Below are 19,157 nucleotides of genomic sequence, written 5' to 3'. Positions count from 1 at the left end.
CCCGCTATACGATCTGTAGGAGGGATGCGGTGGACCGTAATCCTTGGAGACAATGTGATCTACGTGCTCGCCAAGAGTAATCGGTTTATTTCCACTTCCGTTACCGCTGGCGCCACCCGTACCACTGTTGCCTCCATTACCTTCACCTGCAGGACTATGTGCCATCCCATTAGGTTCTGTTGGAGCTTCCCGATGGAATCCCTGAAAAGTTTTCTATCGTATAAAACATATCCATATGCGTGTCCGACGTACAGACTATTCAAAGTGTACGAGGAATTACGAGAAGAACACCAACGTACCTGGAAAAGTCGATCGCCTGGTCGTTGAGGCTGTGAATTACCGCCAGTGTTATCAACACTCTGATTAATTTGGTGAGTTATGATAGCATCTATTAGACTGGCGGCAGTTAAAGTAGACGCTGAATCGTTTTGCTGCTGATTCGAGGATTGACTCTGTCGAGACGATGATTGTTGCTGCTGTTGTTGCTGTTGAGATTGTTGCGGTTGTTGGAGTCTCGAGGATTGAGTGAATCCACTGCTCATTAACCTGCTGGCATCTCTGTCAAGCTGTTGTTGCTGCTGGTCTCTATACATTTGAGCTATATGCCTCCTTTCAGCCTCCATTCTCTGTTGCTGTTGTATATGCTGCTGCTGTAGTAGCTGTTGTTGTTGTTGCTGCTGCTGCTGCATATGCATATCTCTTTCTCTCTGTTGTTGTACAGCCAATCGATGTTCCTGATGTTCTTTCTCCCGCTGAGCAGCAGCTGCAGCCATTTGTTGGTGAATTTCCTTCTCTCTCTGTTGATGGACGGTAAGACGATGATCGGTGTGCTGTATATCTTTTTCTCTTTGCTGCATCGACAGCCTATGCTCGACGTGTTGAGCGTCCTTTTCCCTTTGCTGTGCCAATCTGTGCTCCTGCTGTTGAATTTCCTTTTCTCGTTGCATCCTATACTCTTCCTTTTCACGCATATGAACTAATTCGCGTTCTCTATCTCGTTGATGGTGGTGGGCTGCCGCCATTCTGTGATCTGCTTGGTGCATAGCCAAGCGATGTTTATCACCATAGCGGTCAGCCAGTAGCCTGTCCGCCATGGTTTTGCCAAGACCCTCATGACTGCTGCTAACAGAGGCGGGATGGCTATGCGGATGGGGAACTGGAAGACTGGGTTGTTGCACGGCGACGTCCACTAAACTAGAAAAAGCTTCTAATCCCGGTGGCGGAGGTGGATAATGCATCTGTTTCTGAGGATTATGCCTCTGGATGACACCTTGCCGCGTCTGTGTATGCGATTGCGGGGGTGGTGTATTTGTATAGTACATCGTCGACGTCGGCGGTTCGTTCTTGTTGCCTCCTTCCGACGTGCCACTGCTCCGACTGCGCGCATGCATTTGTTGGCTGGTTATATAGTCGTTCATGATGATCTGTCGCGAAGATAACTGTTGTTCCATCGTATAGCTCGGTGGTGGTCGACTGGGGTAAGAATTGTATTGATTGCTATGCGTCACTACTACCGCCGCGGTTCCTGCTTGACTCTGAACCTGTCCAGGAATGTTGCCTGTCGTCACGGGTGAATGTCTGATAGTTCTATGATAGTCATACATAGGCGCTCGCTTATCCACCGCGAAGGGGTGGACCGGTGTGCCTTGGGTTATCGAACCTGTCTCTTTGGGTCCTTGATTACTGGGAGCATTCACCGCACTCGCGCCACTGGCAACGTTTGGTGTGCCAGGAGCATTGCCAGGATTTCCTGGAGGCGTCATTTGTCTGAGAAGACCGTCATAGCGTGTGCTAGAGACCGGTGTACCGTGCGTGATGGAGCCACTTTTGTGTCCAGGTGTGCCTATAGTGCTCAATTTTGGAGACAATTTCGGGTGTGGTGGTGGCACGGTAACCTTGTTCATTTTCGGTGTAAGTGGCGCTTGTGGTCGCGGCGAAGGAGCATAAACCAATGGACTCTTCGCCCCACGACTTTGCTCTGGATGAGCGTGAGGATGGTAGTAAGCACCTGGAGGTGGTTCTGGTCTGTATAGGGCAACTGTCGCTGGTTTATGAATTGTCAAGGAATGATTATATTCTTGTTGTTGCCTTGGTTTCTTAATACTCAGATCCAGGGTGCCCTCCGTCTCTCGAAGCGCTTGTTGAACTTGCATCACTATGAGCCCTTCCTTTGGAATCAGATCCGAGGACGAGGACTGACTGGTTGATGCCGCTGGAGGGCAAGGAGTTATTGTTGCTTGCATTTGGCCTGAAAGAATATCTGAATACAGTTAATTTTCCTACAAAAGAGTAATCTGGGCGACGCGTTGACTGCTATTTCAATTTTGTAGTTCATACAAAATACAAAAATGGCATAGCGGTCAGCGTGGAGAGCGTTCATGTACATTCAATTTACCAAGTTGTTGAGGACTAGGTGCGGAACGATGGGGACCGTGATGGGGACCAGATACTACCGACAGAGTTGCCAAATTCGAGTCCCTAGACATGGTCGTGTTTGCCATAGAACTTGACGGTTTGTATTCCCTCACGAAAGTAATATCGTTCCGATGATCCGTCTTCAATATACTAGATATCGTTGGCGTACCAGAGTTCACTGGCACCGAGGAACCGCCGGTACCGGCTGGGCTGTTGGGATTACGTTTCAGTTGCATTTCGATAACACCAAGCATAAGGTCTTTAACGGTAAGTGGGTTTGAGTTGCTGGTGGTTGACGGGGGCGAATGCGAAGACGGTGGCATCTGCTGGTGCGACTGTTGGTGTGGCTGTTGAAGCGGCGTCGTATTGTTGGCGGTAGTCAGTGTTACAACGACGCTGCTATTGTCTAAATCGACGCCTCCCTGACCCTCGTCCGCCGTCTCCTGAAACAATCAGCGAACCTCTATCAGACGGCCCTATCAAGATACAAACTTTCGTCTTATTTAACATTTGAAAAGGAAAACGAACCACCGCAGCGGGTTCTGATAATGGTCAAAATAATGTAAGGCCTCCTCGCGTCCTTCTTTGGTTTCAGAAACAAAAGGTAAACTTGGTCTTACCGTGGCCGAGCTATCGTAGTCTTCTCTAGTGCCAGCTGAAGCAGCGTTGCTACCTCCGCTGGTGGAAGACTGTTGCGACGAACCTATGCTCACCGGTGGCACCAAAGATACCACAGCAATATCCGCCAGCTTGTCGCCAGGCTTCTGATCGGCCGATCGGGAGAAAGATATAGGCAAATTCGTAGAAGAACCCGGTGTCCCTGGTGTTCCACTCGACATGTTATTTGCTGGACTACCTGCGCTGGCTGTATCGCTCGAGTCGTGAACCTACAAAGGAGTATCCCAACATAAATACTTTCTTACTAGTGAGTAGTACAAGTTGAAAGTCAAGTGATATTTTCTAATATATCTTCTGTTCGCTTAACTATTTATATGCTGAATCTCATGATAAGAAATTTGTAGACAATGAATACAAAAGATGACCTTACCATGCAGCGTCCACTTTTGAAATGTTTTCTAGTAAAAATACTGGACAATTCGGGTATAACAATGACAATAAAGAAACACTAACCGCTAACTCGTCGCAGCTACTTGTACTGCTACCGCTCTCTTCCTCGTCTGTCAAACAAGGTCTCCTCTCTTCGCCCAAAGACTGATAATACTCAGCGACCATTTGGTCCAAGCTCAATTTCTTTCGATACTCAAAGTAGTAGTTCTTGCACTGATGGTTTGTCTTGCCAGGGATTTGCTCGGCGACCTTCAACCAGTTGGCACCATGTTCTCGAAGCGCTCTTCTAAGCTGATCGAGTTCCTCGTCCGTCCATTGACGAGCCATGGAATCGGTTGTGTCTTCAGTGACCTCGGCGCTACCGGTTAGATGAGGTGCCAGACGTCGGGAAATCCGATTGAAACAAGCTGAACAGCATTTCGTCGCGTTGCTAGGTATTTCTGCAAGAAACGTAAAATTCGTTAAATCAATTGTTTCACGGACTATATACTGTTAGACATTATTGCAAAAATATGAAACACTAACGGAACTCTTGGATGATCGGATCACGAATCTCGGCAGGTAGATCGAGCCACTTAGCAGGCAACGCTCTCAGCCGTTTCACTCTGGTCTTTGAACTGGCGTTGTTTAGGTTCGGACAACCGGGTAGAGGACACGCGGTGTAGCGTCCCCTAACTGCTTTGCACCTGCAGGTGTTGCAAACGCGGGCACCGGGTGCTACCTGATCCTCTCGTAACCCGTATTGGGACGCCTGGCTTCTTGGCAGAGCTCGGCTTTGCGCGCTACCTTCTACTGCGTTTTGGCAAACCGTGCAGGCATGGGGTCCGATCTGTCTACTGCCTTCTGGAAAAGAAACAGACGTTGATCTAGTTAGTGAATTATACTGTGAAAAAAGGTCAACAATGATTGCAGAGTCTGATGAGCACTAGCTACATTAAAATCGTAAACATAGGTTTTACCGACACTATCGATCTGGGTATGAATCTGTCTCTGAACATGATTGGATTTGCTTATTGTTTAATTATTGGTCATGTAATATGCGATTAAGCTAATAAAAAATATGTATTTGTTGGAATATACAAACATTTAGAAGCGTAACTATTCTCTGCCACCTAAATTATAAAACCAGATAAATAAGTCTTTCATATGCATGTCTAATGTGTTTTTATAAAGAAAAGAAAGTAAAACTAAGTTACACCTAAGTTGGACATTGTCGATCAAGTCTGATGAAGTAATGTCGATGAAGTTGGTATCGATGAAACCGGTATTAGCGACGTTGAACGTAACTCGATGCGCAGAGACGGATGATCGTATCAAAAGGCACGACTATTTTCGCGTCTTCTTCGCGATCGAGTTAAGTGAGCAGAGTTAATCATGACGGAGAAGGAACTCGAGCGAATACATGAGAACTCTGTCGGTGTACAGGAGAGAGAGCGCCCCAACCCAAACCCATCCCTGCGATACGGAAAAAGGATAGAAGAACGGGAATATGAAGGGAGAGGAAAAGAGACGAGAGGAGCGTTGAGTTAGCGCATGGAAACGGAGTGAGAAACAGAATAATTACCGAGACTTTGCTGGTTAACTAATTAAGGGTGGCCAATTAAAAAGTTCTCTCGCCCACGCTTGCAAACATTGGCGCAGAGAGGTAAGAGACATGGTAAAATCGCTTTGATGGTTTTACCCGCGATGCCGGGCCGGCCCACAGCCTGAAAAATTTAAGTTTATTCTCCTGACAATTATCGCGAATCGCGGCCTCATTTGCTGAGTAGTCGACCGAGTAAAAAGCCGTTTTGAACTAGAAAAAACTATTCAAATATTCACGGATTACAGAGCCGCTTCAATATTAAAAGGCCTTTTTAATATTCGGTGAACCCTCTATCATTTTCAATGTCCGTTTCTTTCTGAATGATAAATTTTCTAATTCACAACCACTTTAGTTCGCAAGTTGCACGCAACTGCATGATCAGTTTGATTTATTAAACTTTTATAGTTTCCTCGTCTACGGAATATATTTGTCCGAATTTATTATGTCTACACAATGTATGACGAATTTTACAAAAATTCAGACTTTGGAGTTCATAGAGTACACAACAAACTTTGTAGCCACCGACGGGCTGTTTATTTATCCATTATTTATTGATCCTGGTTTCTCGCAACGACTAGTATAAATATGCTCTTAGACGTTCGTTTAAAAGGATACAATAGTACTGAAATATAACTGGGTTGCAGATTTTATGCGTTTGTAACAAAGATAATTATTTGTTATGTGACACTGTAGAAAGAGTAAAAACATTTACTGCTTTCGATCTACTCAAATGACTAAAACTAGTATTTATTTGATATACTAATATAATCAATTTCACTCTCAAATCTCTGCATGGTTTCACATATCCAGACGATACTTTTCCACTAACGAGTTATTGTTATCCACTAAAGCCACATTTAAGTACATATTCAAATTGAATATTTCGTTTCTTTCATAAGAGGTTAAAAGATTTTTCATGGTAAAAATATGTATATGTAAAGTACCGGTACATTTAATATTAACTGTCGCGTCTTGTTAGGTCAACTAAAGTATTCCCATAATTTTCTCGTAACATTAGGCTTGTAACATTTATCTTTGATTCTTGTTACTTGTTTTCCAATTACCCCTGGAAGTATTGAAAATACCGCCATGTCGAGAAATGCTGCCCTAAATGGAATCGCGGAGAGTTTGGCACAGCATTCGCCGATCCGCGCGTTGAGCTCTTTACACGATAATCTCCGGAAAGCTGTCAGGTCGGGGTCCTCTGTCTTTGAAAACAGGTGGAGAAAATTATTGTTGACGCAGGGAACGCTCGCTATATTGAACGGATATGGCCAAGAGAAGCGGAAGGGACCCCGGAGGAAGAATCGGATGCCGGGCAATCATATAAACGCCATATGCGAACACGTTCGCGACACTGATTGGCAGGTAATCCCCGGAGCAAGAGAAATTGCCTCCAATAATATGACCGGCTGTGTCGACCTGCCACCAAGACTAATTTTATGCTACTTGTCCGAAACTGGACGGATTAATTGACCGAAAGGGGTGGCGTCGCAATATCACACAAGTCCAACCGTTCTCAATTATTAACGCGCAAATGCCGGACGATTTCCTATGTTTTGCAAACGATGTCGAGGTCAGCGCTGTGCAAACTGCGCGTTAGCTTATTTTCTGACCGCCGAATTTTGTTTCCATACACCGACGAACCCCGTGTAATTTCGCTGACTCTGCAAACCTCTCTTTATCCAATTTTTGAGAAAAAAGCTGTATTTTAAGAATTTTTTTCTACTTTAGTTGCAAATACTATACGAAAGATTCCAACAGTATACTTTTTTTATAATATTGTAATCACTTGTTGAAAGTCACACGTAGTTTGTGTCACTTTATGTAACAATATACAGTGGCTTACGAAAATATTGGAACATCTTTCAAAACAACGTAAACTTCTTAAAAACTGCAACAAATGATGTGAATTTTATTTGACTACTTGTATCTGAGTTTAAAACAGAAATGTAAACGATCGGTTTTAAAAGTTAAAGAGAGATCTTTATAATTTTAGCAAAACGTAAAGAGAAAAATCGAAAAACAGAGATTTCGATTCGTTTAATTGTTCCTATGTCAAAATTACCAGACTGTGGATTTTATGTATTTGTGATAAAAATGAGACAATTTAAAACAGCGGAAAGATCAAAAGAAACTATGAATGTTGACGTATTATTTTGAACATATTAAAATTCTTAAAGAAAGAAAAAAAGAACTTATGTTTTGCTCGTACGTCATGCAGGTGATACGGATAATTTTTATTTTGGGTGAAGGTCCGCTAATTATTTATAACTTTCTCGATTCTTGCGATGCAACAGTCTTGTCTCAATGAAAACTAAACCACGAACCTCGTCCGCCAAACTTTCCTTCAGAAATTCAACAGTTGAGCTTGCATGCCGTAGAAAAGAGAATTGTAGGCGGAGCGAAGGGTGGAGGAAGCAGTAAGTCGTTGGAGAGAGGGTGCGCGAGAGGAGGGTCCTCTCTTTTGTGAGGCGTGCAAGGTACAATATACCCGTTGTCATCCGTTTCGAGCCGACTTAATTAGCACGTAGCTAATGTCTGCTCGCACCGACACCGATTTCTTCTCTCTTTTTCACCGTTCCCTCTAACCACTTGGTGGTTAATCGCTCGAACAAGGGACGGTTCTTTCGATTTGATGGCGTTTGTCCCGCATCCACGACTGCTGGGATACATCGGAGAAAAATGCTACCGTAAAAACGGCGGCGTTTCGCGTTCCCTTTCCCTTAGTTATCTGCGTAGTGGTATCTACGTTTATGAAACTATATCTCGATCACTGACGACGGTAATCGTCTGATGGAATCACTGTGTCCGTGATGATGAATTTCAGATTGTTCTTTTTGCAATTAACCTATTGCCTTGCAATTTTCTCCTAGTTTTGTTCACGAGATGATGTTTGACTTCGGATAAAACGATTTCCTACAGCAGTTGTTTCGCAAGAGATTGCGAAAGAGACCTACATTTAATTGTTCTATAAAACTACGGACACGCTGTATTCCAGATACATACGTTATTGATAGAATTCGCAAAACAATAACGTTGGATCTGAATAAATGCACAAATTCAAAAGATTCTCCTGACAACGAATAATTTTTCTCCGAATAAAATTATATTCGAGGAACATTTCGAATAAATTCGTCGAATATGATTTTATTCGACTAGTGTAAATCTCGTGTAAATTTTTATCCGAATAACGTTTAAAAATACATTCAGCTCTGATTTCTACTACACATTAATATAAATGAAAGCAATAAATACGATCACACTTGGAGTAAATTAAATAAGCTAACGTTTCATGTATATTGATCATTTGCACTCGAAGTCATTTTAATTCTAAATCAAAATTGTTTCTTCTAACCTATACAGTATTTTATATGACTTATCACATTTTGTGACTCATACAATAATTATGTTCTTAACAGTATTTAAATATAAACAGGTTGTTATACAATGTAACAATTTATATTGGTACCACTCGAGTGCAAAGGATTAAATATTGTATCTTCTAAACAACATCTACTCTAGAAATCTTCACACTTCATTTCCTCAAAATCGAAGAAGCTAATCCCCAACTTTCGATGTTTAATTCATCTATATCGAATAAATATCTCGCAGAATGTGCTGCTCTAATCGCGGATTATGCTATAGAATACGGTCCTAGAGGAGGATAGTCGACAGATTAAAATTATTCAACCGAGGCCCGAAACGCAAAACAATACAGTGGCGACCTACAGTTTCTCCCTTGTTCTCCCTCCGAAACCGGTAACCCGTTTACGAAATGATTCGAACGTCTGTTGAATGAGCCAAGGGTCAGCTAATGGGTTGGACCAACGAGCTAAAGTTGGTACGCGTATCCCCCACAGATAGTCCGTGTCTCCGCCTTAATAAAATATTCCCTTTGATTCAGTACGCGCGGGTTGTTCATTAGAATTACGAGCGGAAAGAAGCCTCGATTAATTTAATCCGACGCAGAATCGCTAATTACCGTATCATTTCGAGTTACGTTTCGCCATAGTCCGCAGAGCACAGCAATATTGTAAGTGCAATTATTATAATTTTTGTGAACATTGCTATTACAAAATAGTGTCTAGTAATATTGTATTCCTTTTGCTTTTAAAAAATGTGATTGTCATAAATAGATTGTGATTATTATATAACAGATATTTAAGAAAGAGAGAAATTTCTCTACGGTTCTTGTTCCGTATACCATAATAGAACGTTAATAGTTCAGAATTTGTTAAAAGACTGTCCAAAGCGACGGCAGTTAATAAAATTATTTACAAAAGAACATTAGTTGTCGAAGTCGTTATAATAATATGACGACTTCATCTCAAATTCTTTTGTAAATGAAAATTATCGAGCTTCTTTCAGATAGAAAACGGTCTTTGAAAAGGTTGATAAAATATTTTTCCTTTATACAAAGATCCGCAGTCTAATCAGAAATAATCGAATAATTTCGTTAGTGTTACCATTAACTTTGCTTATCGAACTTTCATCGAGCATCGGGAACGATATTCTTTTTCGGTGTTATCGAATCCGGTGTTAGTTCGTTAACTTCGTGCGGGTAACGTGTCAGCATAAATTAAATAAATCGGGTTGCTGCACTTCACGTGATTGCCAATTAAGGATTCAGCAAATAACTATCATTCCACGTTTTATAAACAAACAAGGGGAGGCTGAGGCCCAACGCAATGTTAGGATGTTCGAAAAATTGTTTCACTCTTCTCTGCCGAAACGATTTTTCGGCTATAGGACCTTTATCCACATACTTTTGTCCTCAGTACGATGTGATTGTGCTTGTACATCCGTATAAAACGGGCAGTTTTATTTGAATTTTGTAACAAGGGATCATTTCCTGGAGGAAATCTCCTCGTATATCTGATTTTTAAACAATAATCATTATTTACTTAAAAACATGATAGCCTCAGCGCAAAATCGATATACTCGATTAATGTTTCATCCGGCAAAATTTCTCGATGGATAAACGTAGTCAGAGTTTTATTTTGCGGGCCAGCAGATGGATTCATTTCCCGGAAACTGTTGAAATTAAAAAGAATAACGACTGACCGAGAAGCCATGCGCCGCTTTCCTCCCGTATATCTGTTCGCGTATCAGTAACGTTGTCTATTCATGTGTTTATAAAGATAAATAAAGATAAATCTCGGCCCTCTTCCGATCAAATTGATTAAAAATAAATATCCAGCGCCACGCGCCTGAACGAGAGACCAAGAAATCGCGGCACTGTGAAGAAGTTCAGTTTTTGCCATCGCTCGATTTTTCGTTAGGTCTAAAGTTAGCTAAATTAATTGAAATTAATTAGAGTTTGAAATACATCACTGTATCGTTTCAATACGAACGGCTGGGAGTCGATTAAGGGATTCGAAAGGACCAATCACAAATATCATATCCATATTCTTATAGTTGGTTGCCCTGGTCAACCCTTTGCGAACGAGGTTCCATAAAGTACCAAGAATATTATCCTTAGAAAATTGGATCATTTAACAAACATTTATAATAACGACAAGTGTGCAAATTTATTATGTGCTGCAATTTCTAGAACAAGCTGAACACTTATGATGTTTACTATACGTTGACATAAATCTTGAAAAGTTTAATAATGCTCTCCTAACGAAACTTAAATGCAAATTCATTCCATACCAATATTCAAATGAAAGTTATCATTTTATCTATTTTTGTTTTCATTGTCTATAAAAAATTTAAATATCCAGGTACATCGCTATGCGTTACTGTTAGTTTTAAATAAAAATAGAGTATTAGGCATCCGTACATACAGTTGTTTGCTAAAGTTTTGATTTCTGGTTGGCGAGTGTTAATTAAATCGATCTATTAGACGGATTTATTACTTTTGATCTGGCTCGGGGAAAGGGTCGAACAAACACGGGATCGTTGCGACGCTGCTCGGGGAAGCTGAACGGGAGATTGAACCCGGACAGAATGCGATCTAGCTGTGCAAACAATGTCTTTTAATCGAAGAAGAGTTGTAGGGGACGCGATCGTATCGATGACGAGGCGGCTACTCGGTTTGTTCGGATGGTTTGGGGTCTCGTTTTTATGGTCGACCAGCGTTTCCGGCGAAATATTCGCGATCAAAATTCTTCCATATTACAGATACTTTCCACACATACAAATTTTTCCTGCGCATTGTATTCATCGTCCTGTAGAAATATGCAAACTTAGTATGCGGTAAATTGAAATTCGACAATACTTAAGATCTCCGTTAACACAAGATCTACTTCGTTTGGATGTTCCCAAAATTTTTTAATTTACGATTAGATTGGAATTATAAAGATTCCTTTGCGGGAAATTTGTTCAATAAATTTACTTTGCTGGCCATATTTTAAGATAAAAATCGCTAAAATAATACTGAAGTCCTTTGTTAATAGAAATCTTTCCAAAAATATTTTGGAAAATATTTGGAACATCGGAGATCCCTCTCGGCAGGAAAATACTTGTAACGAGAAGTGGGTCTCATAAAACAATAACGAAATAATATGGTTAATAATTGTCAGCCAGTCAAATTTGTGGGGAAAATAATCGCAGTGGACAAAAATGGTTTTAGCGAAATTTAATTGTCCGAAAACATTTAAATGATTTTTATTTTCAAAAGGTTATAAATAATCACGGCTCTTTTTTTAGTAAAAACTTAAACAACCGCCGATCAAAGAACACAAATCCTACGTTATTTGAAAGTAATCGTCAGAGAAAAGAATATGTCGAACTGAAATCATAACATCGACTGAGAATGAGCGAAAGTGTTAAATCGTTGGCAGCACGACGGCGTTCAGGCAAGAAGAAAATCCACGCGGAACAGTTTAAGGACAATTAAACAGTGTGTACGCAGAAATCGCAACGACGACATATTACGTTGGTTTCCGGCCTGCAGACGGTGCCGCGCGCGGTGTGTACTCGCAACGTGGATAATCCATTATTTGCGCAACGAAAACGCAGCCATGTTGCCGTCGAATTCGACCACGTTCCACCGTCTAATGCACACAGGAACGCGAGAGCTGTTGCAGCCAAAGGCATTAATTGGGATTAAGTAAATCAAGACGCTAATTAGCTCGCGCGCCTAAAGCGGGCCTGCGCGCACGGGTGACAAAGAGGGAGGCTGGAAGCAAGAGGAAGGTAGAGAGAGAAATGGAGGGAAAGAGAGAAAAAGCAAGGGGGAGAGAGAGGGTCGAGAGAGACAAGGAAAAAGCAAGAGAAATAGAGAGAGAGAGAGAGAGAGAGAGAGAAAGAAATAGTGAGAGCACGGGGATGAGAGACCGAGAGAAATCGCTAAAGTGCAAAAGAGAGAGAGAGAGAGAGAGAGAGAGAGAGAGAGAGAGAGAGAGAGAGATAGCCAGAATGCAAAAGAGAGGGAGATAGACAAAGAGAAATAGCCAGAATGCAAGAGAGAGAAATAACCAGAATGCAAAAGAGAGAGAGAGAGAGGGCGCGCGCGCGCGCACTGCAACCCTTTTGCCCCGCGATCGGCCACCCCCACAAACCGTGCTTGCCAACCAACCCCTACTGCGTTCGACTCTCCAACTGCACCGCGTTTCAAAACTTCATAAAACGAGATATTGTAGCCTAACTTTTAACTCTCTTATCGTATGCCTACATGGTGCTACCTCGAACAATGAGGGTTATTGACACTGACTATCTTACATTGTTCGAAATCACCCCTCACCTTCATAAAAATCTATAGTCCAATATCAGTCTACCAAATGCATCTGCAGTATGGATAACCAGTAGATTGTGTACTTTTATGCAAAATAAAAATTCTCTACCTCAATTGCAACAAACAGAAGTTAAACAATCATTATTAACATTTTATTGAGTCGAAAATAATCGAGCAGTATTTGTTAAATTTTTGTCTCGTATTTAATGCGATGTATTCGACTAACCCAATTTTATCATAAATACATAAAATCCGCAAACTAAGATTTTCGTAATCTAAAAAATTGTTTATGTTTTCTATGATTTTTTATCGATTTTCTTTATTTATTTTTAACAAATTTAATATGCCCTATTGAATAAATATAAAATTAATTATGTCCGAAAATAATCTGCTATCCTATGCGATTTGGAAATATCACTAAAAGTTAATATGAATTTAATGAAACTAAACTTTCATGCAAGGGTTAGTTTTTTGTCACCCAGCGTATTTATAGCGATGATTCAACGACACCCAAATTTTTACATCAATGATGATTGCTTGAAATAAACAGTATTTTACTATTACGTAATTAATTAGTGATTCGAGCTAAATTAACTGTAGAATATTAGTTTGACATTTGCTCTTCTATTCGATACTTGGATGAGAAGCTGACAGTTTTTATAAAGCTTCTTTTTTTTCGTTTGATAATTCGGATGCTTCGTGTGAATTTTAAGCATGGTAATTCGGGATCCACGGCTGACATTTACGAGATTTCAAACACGCACCCTCCATGTCCGATTGAATCGGCGATCCGATAGAGTCATCGCGCAGGACCATTCTTTCCAAGGTAATTTGTAAACGCGGCAAAAGTGGGGTCGCTAATGACGACGTTATAAATAAATGGGCGGGCACACGTCCCTATGTTTGGAAACGCAACGGTCGTGGCAAATGACTGGTAAAATGAAATGCCTGTGAAACTGGTCGGGCCAGTCGTTTGACTACACGGAAATGGCAACACTGACCGTTCAAATTATTACTGCCTAGCCATTTTCTCGTGAATAATACTTATTTTGAAAAAAAAAAACGAGGAACAGGATGAAGTTTCGCTATTGAACTTAAACAATATCCACAGTTATATTTGTTCATTTACGACTGCTCATATATTTCCTGTAACAATATCGATCATCCCAAGCGTTCAGGAAGGTTGATTAATTAAAGCAATAGATTACATAGCAATCGTCTTAGACTGAATTATTTTCCCGTGGAATATATTCAAATATCGCTCGATCGCATAATCGAGGTTTTTTTTTGTATATATTTATATGCTCGCACTCCAACTTAAACTTTTTATTCACCTCTTGCAAACTAAATTTACTTATTCGTACAATAAAAACGGTATTGGATTTCATAAATAATTATTGCATGTTAACTATTCGTAATGCTAATACTATTTTGTAAATGTCTATATAAGTCGATATTAAATTTAAAAAAATCAATTCAATTTTACAAATAAATATTGGTATAATAAAATAATGAAAAACTAAGAGAGACTGCAAAAGAGTTGTGTGGAGTGCAAAAAGATGATGATTTAGAAAAAGATTAGTTGAAAATGAATTGAACTCGGGTAGATACGACGTAGCTTTTACAGTCACTTCATGTTCTCAACGCTGAAGAGTAAAATTGATTCTCACATTCTGATACGAATTGATTGAATGAGAACAAGATTTCCACCCCCGATGTAACCGTTTGACCCACTGAAGCGGAATCTCGGTGGAATCGACTACCCTACCTCAGACGTTCGAAGGGACATCTTCTTCCGAATCCCAAGCATTGGTCAAATTAATCACACGACAATGGTTCCCCACCAATGTCCTAATCACGCAGGTGGCCCTATCCGAAATTTCACAAGCATCTTAACCACATTGTTCACTGCACACATTCTTACTCATAAACCGTGTTGCATCAATTGCGATAAATAAAAACTAAGTAGAGATTTCGTTTTTCGTCTGGTGATCTTCGTACAGTGCAGTTAACACTAAATTTATCAGAGACAAATAACCAGTTTCTCATTTCAATTACTCATCATAATTATAATCTTATATATTTTGCTAGTCGTTACGTATGGTAATATACAAAAATTTAAAAATGGTATCTTAATCTATACCGGGCAAATTCAAAGTGTTACCTTATCGTCACGCTAGGTACGCTTCACATACTACTTCGAAAAATTTTCACGACGAAAAATTCCGTCATACCCATTGGAATTGTCTCTCTGGTATGACAAATTACTTCGTCATACCCGGTTGAAAATGTTATTCCGTTTTAAGACTAAACCTACCGAGTACTAAAAGTGTCTGATCCGTTTCATCTCATACAAGTTGTAAGATTGCATATGTTTAGACTTTGTGAAACGTTTCTCATAATATACAACTGAATAAAACATGTGGCGAATTATTTTCCGTAAGAGCATCATTCAAACATCAACAATCCTCGAATGGAAAATTGGAATACTTCAAGCGGCGTTGGTGCGTTCGGTATTAAACGGTGTCCGAATACTGTGGTACGCCGTCGTATAAGCGAGTCCGTTGTACTAGAATTTGATAATCGAAATACCATATATCGCGCCTAACAATATCAAGGTGGCGGGGGAGAAGAAGGGTGGAACGGCTCCATTAAGGTAACAGGGAAGAATAAAAACGGAGGCATCGCGCGCGCCGATGAAACGCAAAGAAAGAGAGCGAGTGAATTTCCGAGCGGATGAGTATTTATTTCATTACATGGGTGGAGAGGGAGGAGAGCGAGCGTGGAAGAGAGGCCGCGGAAAGCCCGCTCGGATCCTGGTAATATCGCGAAAAGTGTTTGCTCAGCTTGTCTCGACCGAGCTCGGAGCATTAAACCGCGAGCGTTCTTTCGTCTCCCCGGGATCCACCGAGAGCGATGCCGACCTCTCCAATGTGTACACTTCTGCTCCCGATTATACGTTGTGAGCTCGAAGGGCTATTTCCTTCCTACCCTCTCCCCGCCCTGCCCGCCCAACCCTGCCCTCGATTTCAATTCCAGCGATTCAAGCGATCATCACTGCTGTCACACGTACTACTACAACCGGGTTTCCGCTGGGAATCCGCGGAACAACTGCCGAAAGTCGACCCTTGCCTACATCAATTCGATCAATTGCGGATCGAGATTTTTTATAGATAGTAGGCGAGACCGAGATCAGACGTTCAACCTCTCCTGCGAATATAATTATTTTCTTCGCTTCTTTTCTCAAGTGTTAAGAACCAACTGCTCTAAATAGTCAAGGTATTCATTTTTTTTTAAAGACACCGTCGGTGATCAAATGGAAAACGACATAATACTCAATACAATACTTATATTCTTTATTGTGATGAACAAGAATGACATGTCTATCGTTTACTGGCCCAATCAAGACAATTTAGGGTTAAGTTACTTTATAGTATCTTTATATATTATTTCTGGTGTCTTTTTAACACTTTGACATGCATAGATCACATAATTATCTCCTTGCATCGTGATTTCTTTCACAGGTAGATTGATTACAACTTGCTCGTCCGTGACAATTTTTTAATTGTTGCTTTTTGCATGTCTCAATTTTAGATTACTATACGTGTTGATTTTGATAAGAGAATAATCAAATTTTGTTTCGGTTTTGAAGAAATTCAAAGGTGTAAAATTTTATAAGAGTTCATGTTCGTATAAGAGGATTCGGTTGAGGACGGATGGGGTTCGCATAATGGATTTCGTATCAATAGAGTTCATAGACATCGAGTTCATACAAATTAAATGCATCTAAATAGATTTCGTACAAATGCGATTCACATAAATAGAGTTCACATAAAATGAGTTTCGCAGTATCAAATACTTTTTACTATCCCTGTCAACATATAATCTACCGTCGATTTTATTATAGTTTTTGAAAGTTGACATTTAAAAACTAGTTAATAAATTATTCAGTGGAACTAACTATTTATAGGGTGTATCTTTCTAACTAGTTCTATCGTATACCAACAAAACGTCTCCCTTAACATAATAAAAAATAATATCGTTTAGTATTATCGCCTAGAAAATGATTGTTTAGAGTTTTCGTATTATTATATATTTCAGTGATTAAAAATTCCACTATTATATCACCGGTAGATAAAACGTTAGTGAAAACACACTGAAAATTGTTTGATCGTTCATAGAACAATTTCACGCGGTGATTCCAAATAAGATGAAAGCCCTATTTCCATATATGGCCATGTAAGAAACGTAACCATAGACTAGCGTCGAAGTAACACGTTTGTGGTCGCCTGGAAATATGGAAGATCGCAAATGTTTCCCAACTAATGATAGTTGCGGCGAGATGACGACAGAATCCGGGGACAATGGCAATAATAACCGTGCAAACGATCGCAATGGTGTTCGTCGGTCTTGATCGCGATGCGAACGGTTTAGGACGATGCAAACGGCAACATGGGGAGGCGGGGATTGGAATTCTGGTGGGGAAACGAAGGAACAGAGGGGACCGCGTCTGTTAACTCCCGGTTTGAAGCTTCGTTCTCCAGGGAAATGTGCGTAATCGCCGTGCTCTATTCGGAATCGGTGGCGACTCATTCTTGCTAGCGTGTGCGTTCGTTTCACGGCACAACATCCACCGTCAATACTCGCAGTGCCGTTCGTACGTCATCGGACAGGCGACTAGGTCCGCGATTATTAGCCCTCTCCGGACAACGTAATTTTTTTGTAATGTGGCCGGCAAACATAAATTTTTTAACCTATTAACCGAGGATTTAACTTTTCTTTAACTCGTTTCAAAACGGGAGCATTTTTCTTCGTAATGAGAATATGTATTATCATGCTTAAAGTAATAAAATATTTACAATGTATATAGAGAATGAACTAAACGGGTTGAAATAACTATTTCGCGGCTATTAACCCTTTGCACTTGAGTGGTGACTGTGAGGCACCATAAAATTGTTCTATCACATTGCAAAATAATCTTTATACTAATAAAGTTTACATTTTAGGAATTGTTAAGGTTATGTTCTGTCAAAACGAATGACGAGAATCAATTACATATGCATAAAATATACATTGTTATATAAAATGGAAATACTACAAAGCCAGAAAAATTACTTCAGATTTCCAGTTAAAATGGCTTCGAGTGCAAAGGGTTAAATATACAAACATGTTGTGATGTTTGTTACACAATTTTTTATAATATATCCTGACCACCTTTGGCCTATATAAAAATGTAATAGTAGAGTTTAAAATTAAATTGTGCAAATTAGAATTGGTATCATATGGCCACGTTAAGTTTTAATGGGTAAAAACAACGTAAAATGTAATGCACTTCACGCATTATTTGGAAATATTTCTTATATTTTCTTAATACTATAATATTCTTCAGATAAGTGTTCCTTATTAACGAATAAATCATTTAACAGGGTCATATAAGCCCTTTTATCACACGGGAATGTCGGTGAGTATCCAGACATAAAGCTGGACATATCACCATATAGTTCCGAATAAGAATAATATCACAATTATGTACATCCAATAATTCTTTCGAACAGTTATAACATAGTAATAACATGCTATTTGTAATAGCATTTCAAACAGATGTATTTCAAAAGTGAGCACAGAGATGGATGTAATTATGGAACGAAACATGTTATTTTTAAAAATAAATAACATTTGGAATAATGTCAACTGAAACGTGCCAAAGTCTGTTCTTGTAACGCAAAGCGCAACAAACTTTCCAGAAATATGTATAGAGTATTGTTGCGTTTAACACGTGTTGGAGGAATTTCGGCACTCCGGGCAGACAAAGTGCTCGCGGAGAGAAAGAGCACGATGATATCCGATTAATAGCAGGGCGGCGAAGAGTCGGAAAGCGAAGAGAGCGAGCTAGTAAAGCGAGTGAAGCAAGCGCACGCTTGTGCGCGCGGACTACCGACCGGAATAAAGTGGAATTCAGCGCAACGTGAATTATAAACGATATTATGCAAACACCGTGGAGAAAGAGTACTCGTACCGCGAGTTAATTTGATGAAAAACATCAGAGGGCAGGGAGATAGAGGAAACAGGAGGTAGAGAAGGAGAAAGAGGCCGAGGGGAACCGGAAAAAGACGCATCCCGAAAAGATCCTTCCTCTTTTCGAGGCGAACACGAGCCTCTCGTCTATACTCGCCGTCAAATATTTTCGTTGGTTTTTCAACACTTTCCCGGCTACCACACAATCACGAATTATCATTTCGGTTAGGCTCCCTCGCCAACGCGCCACGGAACGATGCGGTAAACGGCGTACTATGGGGCAGAAAGCACCCAAAAATGGTGAAAAATATTTCTTGAATCAAATTACATATTTATATTCAACCTATGATTTTCTACAATAAGCTTTCTTGTATGCAATCTTATTAAAAC

General features: G+C 40.2%; 1 protein-coding gene across 9 annotated transcripts in view; it reads right to left on the bottom strand.

Moving 5' to 3' along the window:
- The window catches only part of Smr (nuclear receptor corepressor smrter), a 61,870-nt gene that overhangs the window by 11,135 nt on the left and 31,578 nt on the right, over positions 1-19,157 (bottom strand). For 7 of the 9 annotated variants that reach the window (XM_078183344.1, XM_078183337.1, XM_078183338.1 and 4 more), the window contains 6 exons: positions 4,009-4,326; positions 3,547-3,923; positions 3,036-3,302; positions 2,396-2,858; positions 300-2,248; positions 2-201 (listed from right to left, as the gene is read on the bottom strand). In XM_078183344.1, coding sequence (XP_078039470.1) covers positions 2-201; positions 300-2,248; positions 2,396-2,858; positions 3,036-3,302; positions 3,547-3,923; positions 4,009-4,326 — 3,574 coding nt within the window. The remainder of the gene's footprint in view (position 1; positions 202-299; positions 2,249-2,395; positions 2,859-3,035; positions 3,303-3,546; positions 3,924-4,008; positions 4,327-19,157) is intronic. The other 2 variants (XM_078183342.1, XM_078183343.1) reach the window with 2 other exon arrangements.

This window comes from Augochlora pura, chromosome 6 (assembly GCF_028453695.1).
Source record: "Augochlora pura isolate Apur16 chromosome 6, APUR_v2.2.1, whole genome shotgun sequence".
Classification (NCBI taxonomy): domain Eukaryota; kingdom Metazoa; phylum Arthropoda; class Insecta; order Hymenoptera; family Halictidae; genus Augochlora; species Augochlora pura.
The sequence above is the reverse complement of the archived record's forward strand: the minus strand, read 5'-3'. Positions and strand labels throughout refer to the sequence as shown.